The sequence below is a fragment of the Lampetra planeri genome, chromosome 29 (assembly GCF_965212315.1).
Source record: "Lampetra planeri chromosome 29, kcLamPlan1.2.h2, whole genome shotgun sequence".
Taxonomy (NCBI): domain Eukaryota; kingdom Metazoa; phylum Chordata; class Hyperoartia; order Petromyzontiformes; family Petromyzontidae; genus Lampetra; species Lampetra planeri.
This window is the reverse complement of record NC_136135.1, coordinates 1,475,093-1,491,844: the sequence shown is the minus strand read 5'-3', so window position 1 is coordinate 1,491,844 and position 16,752 is coordinate 1,475,093. Positions and strand designations below refer to the sequence as shown.

At 53.9% G+C, this 16,752-nt stretch overlaps 1 protein-coding gene across 1 annotated transcript in view; it reads right to left on the bottom strand.

Annotated features, from left to right (window-relative positions):
• LOC144728550 (A disintegrin and metalloproteinase with thrombospondin motifs 4-like) overlaps positions 1-16,470 on the bottom strand; it is a 34,159-nt gene extending 17,689 nt beyond the window's left edge. Inside the window, exons 1-2 of the mRNA XM_078608056.1 lie at positions 14,341-16,470; positions 9,052-9,184 (exon numbers count right to left, since the gene is read on the bottom strand). Coding sequence (XP_078464182.1) covers positions 9,052-9,184; positions 14,341-15,654 — 1,447 coding nt within the window. The 5' untranslated portion in view covers positions 15,655-16,470. The remainder of the gene's footprint in view (positions 1-9,051; positions 9,185-14,340) is intronic.
• Positions 16,471-16,752: the final 282 nt, after the last annotated feature.

Below are 16,752 nucleotides of genomic sequence, written 5' to 3'. Positions count from 1 at the left end.
CCTCGCCACTCCAACCTCAAGATTCCCAAGCCCCCTCTATTGTTTTTTTTTGCCCTCTGACTGGAACCGACCGTATTTGGAAACTTATAGTTTTCGGATGTTTTCCCCGAGTCGCAAGCGTAGACTCGTGCTAATTGCGTGCCAAATTCCAGCTGTCGAGCCCCGCTAGGATATTGTCGGGATTCACAGCAGTCACGATAACCCGTCTGCATTCGAGAGCGTTTTCAAGAAGTGAAGCAGTTTTGTTAACCCCATGTCATCGATATGGGGTTTATCCGCGGGACCGATATGCTCCACGAAAACTTGTGTGTGTGCGCCCCTGTTCTTCCACGTTTCGTGAACTGCCTCCTAACATCCGCAAAGTGTTGGTGTACAAACAAGCCGAGCAAATTCATTCATCCCCTTAACTGCAATTATTCATAGCGCGGTGCGCTATCAACTGCGCTCCCGCTCCGCCCCCCCACACACACTTCATACTTTCACATACACACATATACATGCAGTCACACACACACACACATAAACACTTTCACCTGTCCACAACCCAGCAGCCACCACCCACAACCTCAAAGGCATTTAAATCGCCTTTGTGTTGACAGGCGTTTTGTTGTTGCTGCTGCTGCTGCCTCCACACTAATAATAGCAGCATGGCTCGAACCCTGCTGCCATGTGCAGTGTCCCATACAGGCACAGATGAGATCCGCACTCTGGACCGATATGGCCACAGCCACCATGACACAATCGTGGGACATCCTGCTCAGATAAAGATTCCCCCCCCCCCCCCGTTCTCGACTTCGCCAAGATTGTCAGAGCAAGTGCATCAAGGCCGGCTTAGCGCTTATGTTTACACACCACAGCAGGTACTCATTTGCGGCCGAGTCGACCTAGGGGGAGGCCTAGAACCGGTTTAGAGATTCGTTGCTGGTGTTGGCCATGAGCGGGAATCGAACCGGTGTGCGCTGGGGTCGTAGCGCAGTGCGGGAAGCACGACACGACCGCTCCCCCCCTGACACGTGACTCTCGTTCACCACTTAGTGGCGGGGACGTCACCACGGCGGCACTTGAGCCGCCAGGCGAGGTGCACTTTGAGGCCACGTGACGTGTCGAATGCCCGCTGGCTGGAGGTCACGGGACATACCCAAAGTTGCCACGGGTTGACCGACTGAGACCGCTGGGATAACTGTGGTAGCGTTCTAACAATGGTACATGTATCCGTTGTACGATTTTGAAATTGCGAGAGTGGACAAGCAGCGCCAGGGAAGATTTACGGGGCCGCCATAAACTGTACCGCGCGTATCGCATTGGTTTCAAATAGCTCCTGATCAGTGGGAAAAATTCTAAGCATTTTAAAGAGGAATTCCAGACAAACTTACACAATAATAACAAAGATACATGCAGACCAGCCGCCGATAATACCGATTCATTACGCCATTTGGGCAACCCTCAACGAGACTCAAATATGTTGCCAGGAAGTTGTGACATTACAAAAAGTTACATCACGAAACACAGGGAAAGTTGCGTCGTATTGCCAGAATGGTTAACAACCTTTGGCTCAACCGGCCTATAATGTGCATGAAGCAATGTGCTCTGAGAGCATTCGTTTAAACCGCTCTACATTCTGGGCCGTTTTTTTTACTTTTATGACTCCCATCGGCGAAGCTGCGACCGATTAAAAACCAAAGTCGTTGGGGTTGCTGGAAAGTTCCAGGCAAGGTCATAAAACACCAGGCGGCTTTTCGTGAGTATGGAAGGATGGATTCAGAGGGTGCCCCTGGCGTTTCTTTTGAAGTCATTTACTCGAACTTGCCAATGCAGGACCCTCCCGACAAAGAGTACCGAGACTCAGTAGCGGCTTCCACGGTAAAAGTGAAATAAAAATGTGCATTGCTGCTATAATAATCGTCGTTGATTTTAAAACAGGAAGTGGTTGTATATCACGACGCTCGCTAATAAACGAGCCTTTCAATGGCACTCATCACATTCTCCTTCGAGCCCCGTATTTTTTTCACAGCTTGCCTCCCAAAGAAGACATTTTAGTTATAAATGAAGATTTCCACTCATCCATCCACGCACGTGAGCACAAAGCACACGTATATAGTATTATTGTAGCAGGTGAAGGCCGACTGAGGAACGTAACTCATTTCAGAAGCGGTCGGGTTCATAACGCAGCACGTTAACCACTACACTACCGCTCCTCACCGACACACACACACCGACACACATACAGACACACATACAGACATACAGACACCGACAGACAGACACACATACAGACACAGACAAACATACAGACACACAGACACAGACACCGACAGACACACACAGACACCGACACACACACAGACACACAGACACCGACACACACAGACACACTGACATACACACACAGACACACACACCGACATACATACACACACACCGACACGGTCCCTGCACCACTCTGCTGGTGGCTGTCGGTCGAAACTACCGACAAACATTGGGGGGATCACGGGAAGATCGCGCAGACGGTCTCCCTCTTCTAGCACGGTGGCTACGTACGGTGTGAAAGAAGTTCACACAGCACGGTGGCTACGTACGGTGTGAAAGAAGTTCACACAGCACGGTGGCTACGTACGGTGTGAAAGAAGTTCACACAGCACGGTGGCTACGTACGGTGTGAAAGAAGTTCACACAGCACGGTGGCTACGTACGGTGTGAAAGAAGTTCACACAGCACGGTGGCTACGTACGGTGTGAAAGAAGTTCACACAGCACGGTGGCTACGTACGGTGTGAAAGAAGTTCACACAGCACGGTGGCTACGTACGGTGTGAAAGAAGTTCACACAGCACGGTGGCTACGTACGGTGTGAAAGGAGTTTCCATTGTTTCATCGCAGTTACATCGCTCCTCCTATTTACGAGTACGATTATTAATGAGGATACTACTACTACGAGGAGCCACAGCTGACGTCCACCGTACACGATAAGAGGTGATGGTCGAGACACATGGCAGAGAGAGACACGGTAGAGAGACATATGATAGAGAGACACATGATAGAGAGACACGGTAGAGAGACACATTATAGAGAGACACATGGTAGAGACACACACGGTAGAGAAACACGGTAGAGAGACACATTATAGAGAGACACATGGTAGAGAGACACGGTAGAGAGACACATGGTAGAGAGACATGATAGTGAGACACAGGATAGAGAGACACACACGGTAGAGAGACACATGATAGAGAGACACACGATAGAGAGAGACGCACATCCTCACCACACAGCTGAAGGATAACTCACGACCACAACTGTAACCACAAGATAAAGATCCCCCGTATAGCCTGTAACAAACTTGGGGGAGTGGTAGTGTAGCAGGTAGTGTAGCGCTTAGCGCGCTGTGCTACGAACCTAGGGGAGGTCCTGGGCCTCCCCTAGGTCGACTCAGCCTCGAATGAGTATCTGGTGCGATGTGTGAACATCGCCACGAGGGAGACAAAGGCGGCTGGCCGTGCTGTTGGTCACCCACCCCCTCGTGTGCCGTGCCGGCCTTCATAGGTGCTCGCTAACAGCACTTGCCCCAACAGTATGTCACTGCGACTACTACCACCACCATCACGATCATCATCATCATCACAGTCGTCGTCATCGCAGTCAATGTCAATCATCTTCATTACATCATCACCCCCTGGTTGGCATCATTATTACCACCAACATATTAATCGATATCATTCATATTACCCCTCATCATACACTTATCAAATTTTCTGCTCGGGGAGCGGGTAAACATGAGCTACACCCGTTAGATCTTGTATAATTAATGCGATTATGATCATGTAAACGTGTGGAGGTGGGGAGGGGTGGATTGTAACAAGTTCGCGAGATGCCCATTGCGCCGAGACGCAAACTAAATAAAAACATCGCGCTGTTTCAGACAGCTCCGATTAGACCTCTGCCCCCCAACCCCCATTGCTGCTTAAATAAAGCACGAGCGTAAATAACAGTCATACATGAATAAATAATGTTGCCATAAATAGATCCAGCAGCAGCAGCAGCAGCAACAGGCGACGGTCAGCATCGGCCACTGCAGAGACACAAACTTGTTGTTTGCCACCGAACTGCACCCTCAGTCGGGGGTCGGAAGCCAAACGTAGCAAGCGGAGGCGTTTTGCTCGAATTCGGTCTAAAAAAAAACAGCCAACCTCGATACTCCAATAGCCGCAGCGCACTGCGGGCGAGTACCAGACGGTGGCTGTACCGAGTTACTGAGCCCGCGAGCCATCCAGGCGCGGGGTGATGCTCCCTCGTGCGTGGTGGGGGCTGTCCTCCGGCCACCGCAGTTTCCCCCCCTCGCCACGTGAAGACAAACAACGACCATCGGCTCGTGGCATCGGTCGAACAATCGAATGCACGCGACCTTCCCTCCTCATTCTCCTCCTCCTCCTGCACGAAAGAGCCCTTGAGGCTCGGGGGAGGCTTTGGCTGGACGTATAAAAGTGGCATCGCATCCCACGGTCGGTACTCGGTGCCGATGACCCCCCACGTGAACTTTCCCGCGGGGAAGTAAACGCATGCACGGGTTCCCGTGGGCGACACGGGGTCAGGTTGGGTGAAAAGGCCATCATTCGCGCTTTTATCAAGATCGAGCGAATGCTTAATATGTTCATAAGAACATAAATAACGGGGGACCTCTGCTTAAAAACCATCGCGGCTCAACTCACTGTCGCACAAATAGCGGAGGCGACGCGAACAGGAATGAGTGCATAGCACACAGCGCGGAGGGAGAGTGTGTCAGTGTGTGTGTTTGTGTGTGTGTCTGTGTGTGTGTCTGTGTGTGTGTCTGTGTGTGTGTATCTGTGTGTGTGTTTGTGTGTGTGTCTGTGTGTGTGTGTGTGTCTGTGTGTGTGTCTGTGTGTGTGTCTGTGTGTGTGTCTGTGTGTGTGTGTCTGTGTGTATGTCTCTGTGTGTGTCAGTGTGTGTGTCTGTGTGTGTGTCTGTGTGTGTGTCAGTGTGTGTGTCAGTGTGTGTGTCAGTGTGTGTGTCAGTGTGTGTGTGTGTGTCTGTGTGTGTGTCTGTGTGTGTGTCAGTGTGTGTGTCTGTGTGGATGCAAGTGGGTATGTGTGTGGGTTTGTCTTTGTGGGGGGTGTGTGTAGTAAGTGGGTGCTCGGGTAAATACGTCTGTGTGTGTAAGTGGGTCTGTGTGTGTGTAAGTTGGTCTGTGTGTGTGTAAGTGGGTCTGTGTGTGTGTAAGTGGGTCTGTGTGTGTGTGTAAGTGGGTCTGTGTGTGTGTAAGTGGGTCTGTGTGTGTGTAAGTGGGTCTGTGTGTGTGTGTAAGTGGGTCTGTGTGTGTGTAAGTGGGTCTGTGTGTGTTTATGTGGGTCTGTGTGTGTGTAAGTGGGTCTGTGTGTGTGTAAGTGGGTCTGTGTGTGTGTAAGTGGGTCTGTGTGTGTGTAAGTGGGTCTGTGTGTGTTTATGTGGGTCTGTGTGTGTGTAAGTCGGTCTGTGTGTGTGTAAGTGGGTCTGTGTGTGTGTAAGTGGGTCTGTGTGTGTGTAAGTGGGTCTGTGTGTGTGTAAGTGGGTCTGTGTGTGTGTAAGTGGGTCTGTGTGTGTGTGTAAGTGGGTCTGTGTGTGTGTAAGTGGGTCTGTGTGTGTGTAAGTGGGTCTGTGTGTGTGTAAGTGGGTCTGTGTGTGTGTAAGTGGGTCTGTGTGTGTGTAAGTGGGTCTGTGTGTGTGTGTAAGTGGGTCTGTGTGTGTGTAAGTGGGTCTGTGTGGGTGTGTAAGTGGGTCTGTGTGTGGACCTCCGCATGTGTGGGTATGTGTGTCATTGGGTCCATGTGTGTGTTTAAGTGGATCTGCGTGTCTATAAGTGGGTCTGTGTAGATTTAAGTTCCCATGTTTGTGTACGTGCATCTGTGTGTGTGTAAGTGGGTCTGTGTGTGTGTAAGTGGGTCTGTGTGGGTGTGTAAGTGGGTCTGTGTGGGTGTGTAAGTGGGTCTGTGTGGGTGTGTAAGTGGGTCTGTGTGTGTGTAATCGTGGGGAGCGGTAGTGTGGCGATTAGCGCTACGAACCCGGCGTCCCGAGTTCGATTTCTGCTCACGCCCAACACCAGTGGCGATTTTCTGAACCGGTCGTGGGTCTCCCCTAGGTCGCCTCAGACTAAAATCAGCCACCTACCCCTCCGTGTGCGGCTTACAACAACACTGGCGTAAAGAGGCCCATGACTGGGTCTGTATGTGTGCGAGTCTCTATGTATGCACGTAAATAAAGTGTGTGATTGTGTGTGTGTGAGTACAAGTCCGTGTGTGTGTGTGTGTCTGGTTGATTTTTGTGTTTGGTTTGTTGTCCTTGCCCCACACCTCCGAGTAGCACGGTTGGCTACGTACGGTAAACTGTGTGTGTGTTCATCTGTGTGTGTGTTAATGTGTGTGTGTGTGTTCATCTGTGTGTGTGTGTTAATCTGTGTGTGTGTTAATCTGTGTGTGTGTTCATCGGTGTGTCTGGGAGAGTGAGAGCGCGTTTGGCCTTGGATGAGAGCAAGTGACGTTGGGAGGGGTGCAGGCGCCAACGAGCGAGGGGGAGGAGTGGAGTGGCGCAGTGAGGATTTGCTAATTCAGTCAAGGTCGAGAAGGCGACCCACAACTGAAGGCGCCGATGTCACCACCGCCATCGCTTCCTTCCTTCTGCTAAACACGACAGCCGCTGCGCGATCGACAGCCCAACCTCAGGCAGAGCTCAATCTCACACGCTCATCACCATCATGCCTCCAGATCGTCTCCTTGCTACCAAAGTAAACAGCGCTTTCAAGGATCGCTCGTAGTCTCATCACCACCACCACCATCTGGTTGTGTGTGTTACCCCCCTCCGTCCGTGGACTATTCTCCTTCTACCCTGCACACGTGTCCAACCCATCATCACAACCTACCCCAGCCCCCCCCCCCCGCTGCTAGGTAACACCTACATCGCTTTCTCCGTCAACGTTCTATTCCCGACCTCCACGCACGCTCGGCACAGAGGCAATTGAACCGAGCGGCAGTTGAAAGGTGCTGGGGGACAGCCCGCAAATCCATGAAGATCGGACCGGCAAGTCCTCCTCGCGAGCAGCTGGCCGCAACGAGTGGGTGGTGTGACCAGCACCGTCACAACGGGCGCCATTCACAGCTATGTTGCGATGACGTACTGCACAGCTCTTGTGCCAGGCTAGGTGCACTTTGAGAGACCACGTGAAGTGTCTAAGGCTCGCTGTCAGGAAGTCGCGGGACAGACCCGGGTTCGATGGGCTGACTGTGATGATGACTGGCAGATGCACCACACACACACACATGCAGATGCACTACACACGCACACACACGTGCAGATGCACCACACACACACACGTCGAGATGTACCACACACACACGCGCACGCACGTGCAGATGCACCACACAAACGCACGCACGTGCAGATGCACCACACACACCCACACACACACGTGTAGATGCATCACACACACACACACACACCACACAAACACACACGTGCAGATGCACCACACACACACCACACACACACACGCACACATACACACACACACACACCACACACACACACGCACACATACACACACACGCGCGCACGCACACAGATGAAGCGCCTTTCAAAGCGCTCTCCGCCAGCGACGTCACCGCTACATTCGCACACGAGGTGCGAGGAGCATTGGGCAGCCAAGAGTACATTTGTTCAAACGAATGAATCGCCAGCAGCCCCTCTCGTTTATTTACAACGTCTGGATGACCCGAAGTCAAACATTCGAATAACCATCACCGTCGTGGTGATGGTGGTTGTCATCGTTACCACCACTACCACCACCACCATCATCATCATCGTGAGTCTCGGCCTCTGCTGCTGTCTAGAGGTCAAGAGGTGACTGTGTGAATGTGAGCGTGTGCGTGGGTGCGTGAGTCACGGTCCAGGTGGAACGGGTGAGTTTAAACTGTCGGGTTTGATTTGAGTAAATGCGCACGATTGTATTTATGGTGAGTGTATTTTTGTGTAATGATTAACTCAGCCTCAAATGAGTCCTCTGGTGCGGAGTGTCAACATCGCCACGAGGGAGACAAAGGCGGCCGGGCGTTGTGCTGGCCACCCACCCCCTCGTGTGCCGTGGCGGCCTTCATAGGTGCTACTCGCTAACAGCACTCCCACCCTTTTTTAAAGGTCGCCGCGCGTCTGCAACAACCGCGTCTGCACTTGTGGCAAAACGCGCAAAACAAAACATGCTGCGAGTCGAGTTTTGCAAGGGGTGGCCTCGTGTGACGAGTGCAAGGGTGGAATGGGTGCAGGGCAAGCGCGCGTACAGGCGGGGTGCTGGTGATGAGTGAGTGAGGAGCGAGCGAGCGAGTGTGGAGTGAGTGTGGAGTGAGCGAGTGTGGAGTGAGCGAGTGTGGAGTGAGTGTGGAGTGTGTGGAGTGAGCGAGTGTGGAGTGAGTGTGGCGTGAGTGAGTGAGTGTGGCGTGAGCGAGTGTGGAGTGAGTGTGGCGTGAGTGAGTGAGTGTGGCGTGAGCGAGTGTGGAGTGAGTGTGGCGTGAGTGAGTGAGTGTGGCGTGAGCGAGTGTGGAGTGAGTGTGGCGTGAGTGAGTGAGTGTGGCGTGAGCGAGTGTGGAGTGAGTGTGGCGTGAGTGAGTGAGTGTGGAGTGTGTGGAGTGAGTGAGTGTGGAGTGAGTGAGTGTGGAGTGAGCGAGTGTGGAGTGAGTGAGTGTGGAGTGTGTGGAGTGAGTGAGTGTGGAGTGTGTGGAGTGAGTGAGTGTGGAGTGTGTGGAGTGAGTGAGTGTGGAGTGTGTGGAGTGAGTGAGTGTGGAGTGTGTGGAGTGAGCGAGTGTGGAGTGAGCGAGTGTGCAGTGAGTGAGCGTGGAGTGAGTGGAGTGAGTGAGTGTAAAGTGTGTGGAGTGAGCGTGGAGTGAGTGAGTGTGGAGTGAGCGAGTGTAGAGTGAGTAAGTGTAGAGTCAGCGAGCGTGGAGTAAGTGTGGAGCGAGTGTGGAGTGAGTGAGTGTCCTCGGGCTCGCGCGCGCGCGCGCACGTGGCTCGCGGGGCCTCACCGAGCTCGTGCGCCAGGGTGAAGGCCGTCTGCACGCCGTCGTCCTCGATGACGGCGCAGCTCCTGGCCGGGTCGCACACGGTGCCCACGTCGGCCACCCCCAGCGTGCTGCAGTCCGACGCGCCACAGATATCCTGCGTGGGGCAAGCGAGTGGCGAGCAGCGAGGTAGGATGGGAGCGGTGGGGAGGGGGGGGTCACATCGGTAACAGTCAGGGCTCATACTCTTAGTTCTTTCGGTAAAGTCACGTAGGTAAAAAATGAAATTACAATTAATAAAAATAAAATAAAAATCACGACGTTTCGGAGGCAACACAAGTATCCGTCATCAGGTGGGACCGTCACAGCCAGATTTGCTGTATCAAGTGAGTCACGAAAGCTTCAAATCTAGAACAGTCAGGGTGGCAAATGCTACCGGTGATTTTCTCGAAGTATTCGGTGTCGAGATTATAAGCGTGCACGATAGCAAGAGCCGCGTAGTAGCTTTTGGGAAATATATTGCGCGCAAACTCGACTCATCAGACGCCTGTGTGCGGCTGGGCAAGGCGTTTGTCTGGGGCTTGGGGGAGCGATAGTGTAGTGGTTAGCGCACCGCGCTACGAACCCGGAGACCAGAGTTCGACTCAAACAACGGTAGACTCGTCATGAAATGAGTACTTGGTGCAGTGAGTAAACTCGAGCATTGGGGAGACAAATGTGTCTGTGCGCGTTGGCCACCCACCCCCTCGCGTACCGAACCGGGGGGGGGGGGGATCTCCGTCTTTGTTGTGCTAATGGAACTACCATTGTAGAGCCGGGGGGAACCTTTTCTGGAAGCAATTTAATCTTGCGTGGTGGGGGCGCGCAGGAGTCATCGTGAACAATGGAACCTCTTCGATTTTATCCGGGCACCAAGTGGAGGAGGAGGTGCACACATCGTTAAAGAGCGGAGGAAGCATTCGTCGGGGAGGGGAAAAAAAAAACTTTTATGGGTCCTGAAAAAAAGATTCGGATACCGCGCGCGGTTTTTTTTGCGGTGCTTGAGGTTAAAGTTGGGGGTCAGGGGTTAATCCCCCCGTGGTCCAAACGCCGCCGCTGCCTCTGCCCGCGCATACCGGAGTATAAACACAAAGAGAAAAAAAACACAAACTCCCTTAGCCCGGCACTTTTATGGAGCCTCCAATGTAGTCAGTGGATCGGATTGGACTGTGCGGAGAAATCTGGCGAGCACGGACAATCAACGCTCCCGCGAATAAGCGCGCTCATCACGCGGCGCAATGTGTTTGGTTAAATGCACACCGCAGGGATTATGTGACGCATTCCAACATGATACAAACCGTCACTGGTTTGTTCTCGCTCTCTCTCTCCGGTTGTCGTCTCAAACTTTTGGGCAACCCCTCCGATCAATGTGACCGCTTTTCACAAAGGACGATCACCCGTATAGCGACACACGACTCTACAACTCAAGTTGTGTTCGTGTTGGATTATAATCGTTCACAGCTAGGTAGCATGCCCCCGCCTTACGGACGGAGCTAATGCTCCCACGTGTTCAACCTCAGTTGGAAATTGTAAACAGAACTCACAACCAAACCCTAAGCATGGGCTTGAGATTAGACGTGATATGAGCCCAGCACTCACTACCCCGTCGAGACTCCCACACACAGAGCGCGTGCTCTAAGCCACTTACGTGCACACGCGAACATCGACAACCTCCGGTATGAACCCACTGCTCTATTCACACTGTCTGCCTTCATGGAGCCGCTTCACATTAAGACTGCTATCTCTCTCGGCGTGGCGCGTGTACACTCGTTCAGCGTGGCGCAGGTGGCGTTAATTGCTTGGCGCGTCACGTGGGACGTGTTTAACAATCATCGGACGCGTGCAGCGTGGAACGAGTTACTTCGTATTTGAATGGGGGTTGGGTGGGGGGAGAGGGAGTACATTGGTAAACGCGGAAAGACGGAGCGTTGTGGGCGATGGCGAGGACTGGCGTTTGGGAAATCATGAATCCTCGACCGTTTGCAACAAGAAAAGAAGGATGCGTGGACGGGACGCGTAGGTGGGTGTGGTGGGTGGGAGAGGATGGGGTGGGATGAGGAAAGCCCCGGGCAGATTAGAGATGAGAGGCAGCAGCAGCAGCAGCCTTGTGCTAAAGGTCACGGCGGCTCCAGTTCGGGTAGGGTGGCTTTGAGTGCCCCTCTGTGCAGGGACACGCGCGGAGTGATCGTCAACAGCGGGTTCCCGGGGCCACCCAGATCCAAGAGGCGTTTTAAATTAAAAATAACAACGATAATAATGCCACACTCGTCCTTAACAGTTTTATACATTTTACAATTGTGGGTGTCTGCAAATCTACGATGGGTCGCTGTGCAACTCTTTGAGCTTCTATGGGAGTGTTTGGGTCTATTTGTGTGTCCATGGGTCTACACATCCATGGGTTTCTGTGTAAGTCTATGATTCCCTGTGCTGGTTTATGGGTTTCTACTTAAATCTTTGGGTCTCTCCATAAGTCTATGAGTCTCGGCGTGCGTCTACGGGTCTCTGCGTAAGCCCACACGTCTCGACGTCTATGGGTCTCTATGTAAGTCTATGGGTCTCTATGTAAGTCTATGGGTCTCTATGTAAGTCTATGGGTCTTCTCGCTCTGCACTGCCACCCGTGCCCACGATTGACCTCAATCTCCCTCCCCCACCAACAGGCAACGTCCCACGTGTCTACGAAGACTCCGTCTCGCCGATCAGCTGTGCGCTTGAGGATTCACAGCGGGTCACGAAGTATGGACCGGCTTGTGAATGCTTAGAGGGTGCGCGCCTATAGGCTATGGAGCGTGCATCCATTGGCTATATAGTACGCATGTACATGATAGGCCATATAGTATGCATGTGTAAACTCAACAGTATGCGTGTATAGGCTATAGAGCACACATAGGCTGTAGACTATGCATATACAGTCTATAGAACATATACAGGCTATAGAGCATGTATGTGCAGGCTACATGGGAGGGATGGATTGGAAGGGATTGGAGATCAACATTAGAAAACAGAGGCGATGAAGAGCAGGTTAAATTACTCTTACTTACTTTGCAGGATAAATGTTACGGGAAAAAAACCTAGAAAAGTTTTTACCCTTTCAAACTCCAAGGAATCGATTCTGCGCTAACCACACAGAGTACTTGTGGTGGGCATGCAAACAAAACATGCTCTGATAATATATGATGGATTGTCCTTGAAACTTTTTTTCATACTTTGATACTGGCAACAAACGTCCGAGGATAAACCGAAAAGCAAACGATGTGCGTGGAGAGGAAACCGTGCAATCATTTGGCATCACCCACTGCGAAGATAATCATCAGATACAATCCGTGCAATGAGAGAGACGCGCTGCTTGAAAACGACACTGAGATTACTCAAAGAGACAACGGTGGATACAAAGGTGGATACAAAGGTCCCCCGTGTAGCCTGTCACGGACTTTGGGTCAAGTGCTGTTTGAGAGCAGCACCTACGAAGGTCGGCACGGCACACGAGGGGTGGGTGGCCAGCACCACACCCGACCGCCTTTGTCTCCCCAGTAGCGATGTTTACACACCACACCAGGTACTCATTTGAGGCTGAGTCGACATAGGGGAGGCCCAGGACCAGTTTAGATATAATCGTTACTGGTGTTGGCCGTGAGCGGGAATCGAACTCGGGTCGCCGGGTTCATAGCGCAGCGCGCTAACCGCTACACTACCGCTCCCCACACACACATGCACACACACACACAGTCACACACACACAGTCACACAACAACAACCGCCATTCGCCACTAAGTGGCGGTGACGTCACCACGACGCTTGTGCCAGGCCAAGTGCACCTTGAGGCCACGTGAAGTGTCGAACGCCCGCTGGCAGGGGGTCACGGGGCAGACCCAGCAGGTGTCACGGGTCGACTGACCGAGTCACACACACACACACAGTCACACACACACAGTCACACACACACACAGTCACACACACACAGTCACACACACACAGTAACAAACGCGCGCGCATGCGTCAGGTAACAAACGCAAACCAGGACCCACGCTACATTGATTGGGCAGGACACATCTTCGCGAGAAGAGACTGGGCAGCCGAAGGAGAGCAGAGAGAGGTAGCGGTTAGCGCCTACGCTGCGCTACGCACCGGGAGACCCGAGTTCGATGCCCGCTCACGGCCAACGCCAGTGACGATAATCTGAACGGGTTCTGGGCTTCCCCTAGGTCGACTCAGCCTCAAATGAGTACTGGCGCGGTGTGTAAACATTGCCACTAGGTAGACAAAGGCGGCCGGGCGTGGTGCTGGCCACTCACCCCCTCCGATGAGCAAGTTTGGCTACGTACGGGGCGAAGAAAGTTCAACATACAGGCCGTCAGAGGCGCTCGCTAACGGCACTGTTAAAGGCCATACGGGCGATGTGCGTCTTGTATATGCGAGTGCGCGTGTGCGTGCGCGTGTGCGTGCGTGTGTGCGTGCGTGTGTGCCTGCGCGTGTGCGTGCGTGTTTGCGTGCGTGTGTGCGTGCGTGTGTGCGTGCGCGTGTGCGTGCGCGTGTGCGTGCGTGTGTGCGTGTGTGCGTGCGTGTGTGCGTGTAAGGTACAACTCACTAACAGCACTTGCCCCAACATCCTATCGTAGGCTATACGGGTGATCATTATCTTTGTGAGTTCGCAAGTGCGTGCGGCTGGCGTTGAAGAAAGTTCCTCCCCCACGGGGACGTGAGCTTTTGCACGTCTCACTTTTTTAACACGAGTGCGTGTGAGTGTCTGTGTGTATGTCTGTGTGTGTGTATGTTTGTGTGTGTGTGTGTTACTGTGGGGAGCGGCAGTGCAGCGGTCAGCGCGCTGCGCTACTGAAACCTGCGAACCAAATTCGATTCCCGCTCACGGCCAGCACCGGTGACGATTATTCGAGCCTCAGCCTCAGATGAGTAGCTGGCGCGGTGTGTAAACATCGCCACTGGGGATGCAGAGGCGGCCATGCGTCGTGCTGGCCACCACGCGCCCTCGTGCGTAATAGATACTCGCTTTCAGCACTTGCCCCGTCACTCTGTTTAAGGCTATACCGGGGGAGGGGGGGGGAATCTTTGTCTTTGTATTTTCACGAGCGTGTACACACTCGTGAATGCACGCACGCGCACGAGTGTGGGAACACGGGGTACGAATGTCCACACGCGCGCGCTCGCTTTGCAATCTCCCACTGCCTTCCATCCCTCTCTCTCTCTTTCACCCCACATCACACCACCACCAACCACCACATCACACACAAGCCAACCCCCCGCACCCACCACCACTCACCACTCTGGTGAAGAGTACAGCCGTGTCGAAATGCTCCGCCCCAGCGCCTCCCGCCCTCCGCAGCGATTTCTGCCACTCGCAGAAGTTGCGCAGGGTGAGTCCTCCGCTGCTCGAGACGGCCGGAGGTCCTCCCCTGGAGCCGTGGCGACGCTGTTGCTGCTGCTGCTGCTGTAGCACCACGACACCGGCCACGCTGAGTCGCACGGCGTTGTCGAGGCTGGCGTGCGAGAAGAGGCGCGCGGCGCGGGCCGCCACGTCCAAGAGGTACCGCTCCACGTGGCGTGCGCCGTGAGCCAGCGCCATGCCCTCGTCCGCCACGAGCAGCACCGAGAGATAGCGCAGCGTCGACACGAAGCGACGGGTGCGCACCGGAGCTCGCGCCGGAGCAGCCGCCGAGGAGAATGACGAAGGGGAGCGCACTCCCGCGATGTCACCGTCTTCTGACTCATCGTTGTAGTCGTCGTCATCATCGTCGTCTTCATCAACGTCGTCATGGTTACCCTTACCGAGTTCTCCGGCAATGCTGTCTCTATCGCCGATCAGGTGGTCGTCTTCCTTAGCGGCGGCATTATCGTCAGCATTGTTATTATTTTTGTTATCACCATCATCAGCGTCAGCTTCAGATGGGTCGTTAACATCAGCCACGGCTTCAGCAGCAGCATCGTCATCATCAGCAGCGTCGTCGTAGTGGTGGCGGTGCTGGCGGTTGTGTTCCCGATCACCACCACCCGCCACCTCGCTTCGCGTGATCAAGTGTGGCCCCACTCCCGTACCCTCATCCTCCTGCCCCTCCTCGCCGTCGCCGTTGTCGCGGCGGTTCCCTACCAAGGGCCTGATCGCGTACACGCGCCCGCCGTGTTGGAACGAGCCGCTCAGTCCCCCGCACACGCTGAGAACGGCCTCTCCGCTCCCGTCTAGATCCAGATCCACACCGAGACCACGACGATCCATTTCCTCCTCCTCCTCCTCGCCGCGGCCGCTTACATCCCGAACGGTGCCCGAGTAGAAGCAGCGAGCACCGCCGCCGCGGTGATGGGCGTTGAGCGCGGGTCCCAGCAACGACGCCTCGGGCCGCAGCAGCGAGATTTGGAAGCGGCGGCCGAAGGCGGAGAGCGCGTAGAGGAGCGGAGGGGCGGGCAGGGAAGGAGAGGACGAGGTCGACATGGAGCCCGAGACCGGCTCGAAGTGGCGCTGTCCGGGACCCAAGTGCTGCCCGTCTGGGCTCGCGCGTCTGGGCAGCGTCACGTCGCTACGAAGGGCAGTGGCGCTCGTGGCAGAGACCAGAAGCAACACGCAGACGCCGGTCGCGAGCATCTTTACGATTCAAAGGCAAACGTTGATGCGTGGATCTTCAGCGTCAGGGACGACGCTTCGTCGTCGCTGCCCGTGTAAAAGTTGCAAAAACAACAAAAAAACGAGCGAAGGCGCTAAGACTGCTGCTACTGCGACGAAATGAAGCACGAATTTGTGCCGTGTCAAAAAATAAATTAAATGAATAAGTTAAATATCAAAACAAAATCTCTTGTCTTTGCCTGCCGATTGGCTTTGCTTGATCAATCTTTCTTGCCGCGTGTTCTGAGTTCCGTGCTTTAAGGTTACGCGACCCGCTGGTGGGAAAAACAAAGAAAGTTCTCAAAAGTTCACTCTAAAAGCGGTCACCCCGTGTGTTACTGCAGAGAGCAGGCTATAGATACACTCCTTCACTCATAAATACACCTCTTCAAACGCCACATCTGCTCACAGACAATAACACACGCGCACAACTGGAGTACACCAGCGTTCGCCAAATCAAACTACGCGCAGACTCTTCTATCAGCCCGTGAAAGTTACAACGGCGTAAAGTCACGTTGCATTAAAAAGCCATCGGATGGCACGAACGTGGTGTGCAAATATCCCTATCCGCAAGTGCAACTGTTCCCGTTCCTGTCCTTTCTCAATCCTTTACAACTCTCTCTCTCTCTGCACTCTCTGAGTGAGTGGAGTTTGAGCGAGTAAGTTAACTCGTCTCCGCTCTCTCCTCTCTCTCTCTCTCTCTCTCCTCTCTCTCTCCACAGCAGCTCGCTCTCCGCTTGCCCGTGCGCCGCGCAACTCGCCTTATATGAGCTGAGCCTCTTGGCACGACGGGGTGGTGGTGGTGGTAGCAGCGAGGGAGGGAGGAAGGGAGGTAGGAGAGTGGTGGCGGTGGGGGGGGAGTCGGGGTTGGGAGAGCGGGTGGTGGTGAGTGGGGGGGGGCTTTTGGTGAGTGGGAATAGGCCGGGGAGGGGGTGGCTGGGTGGGTGGGTGGCTGGAAGCGCACGGGAGGGAGTGGTCGCGGTGTTGGAGGAGGGAGGGCGATTTTTGTCACGAAGTTTGGGCGAGTGTGTTCGTGAGCACGCGTGCGTGTGTGCGCGTGTGCCGCCCTCGCTGTATACA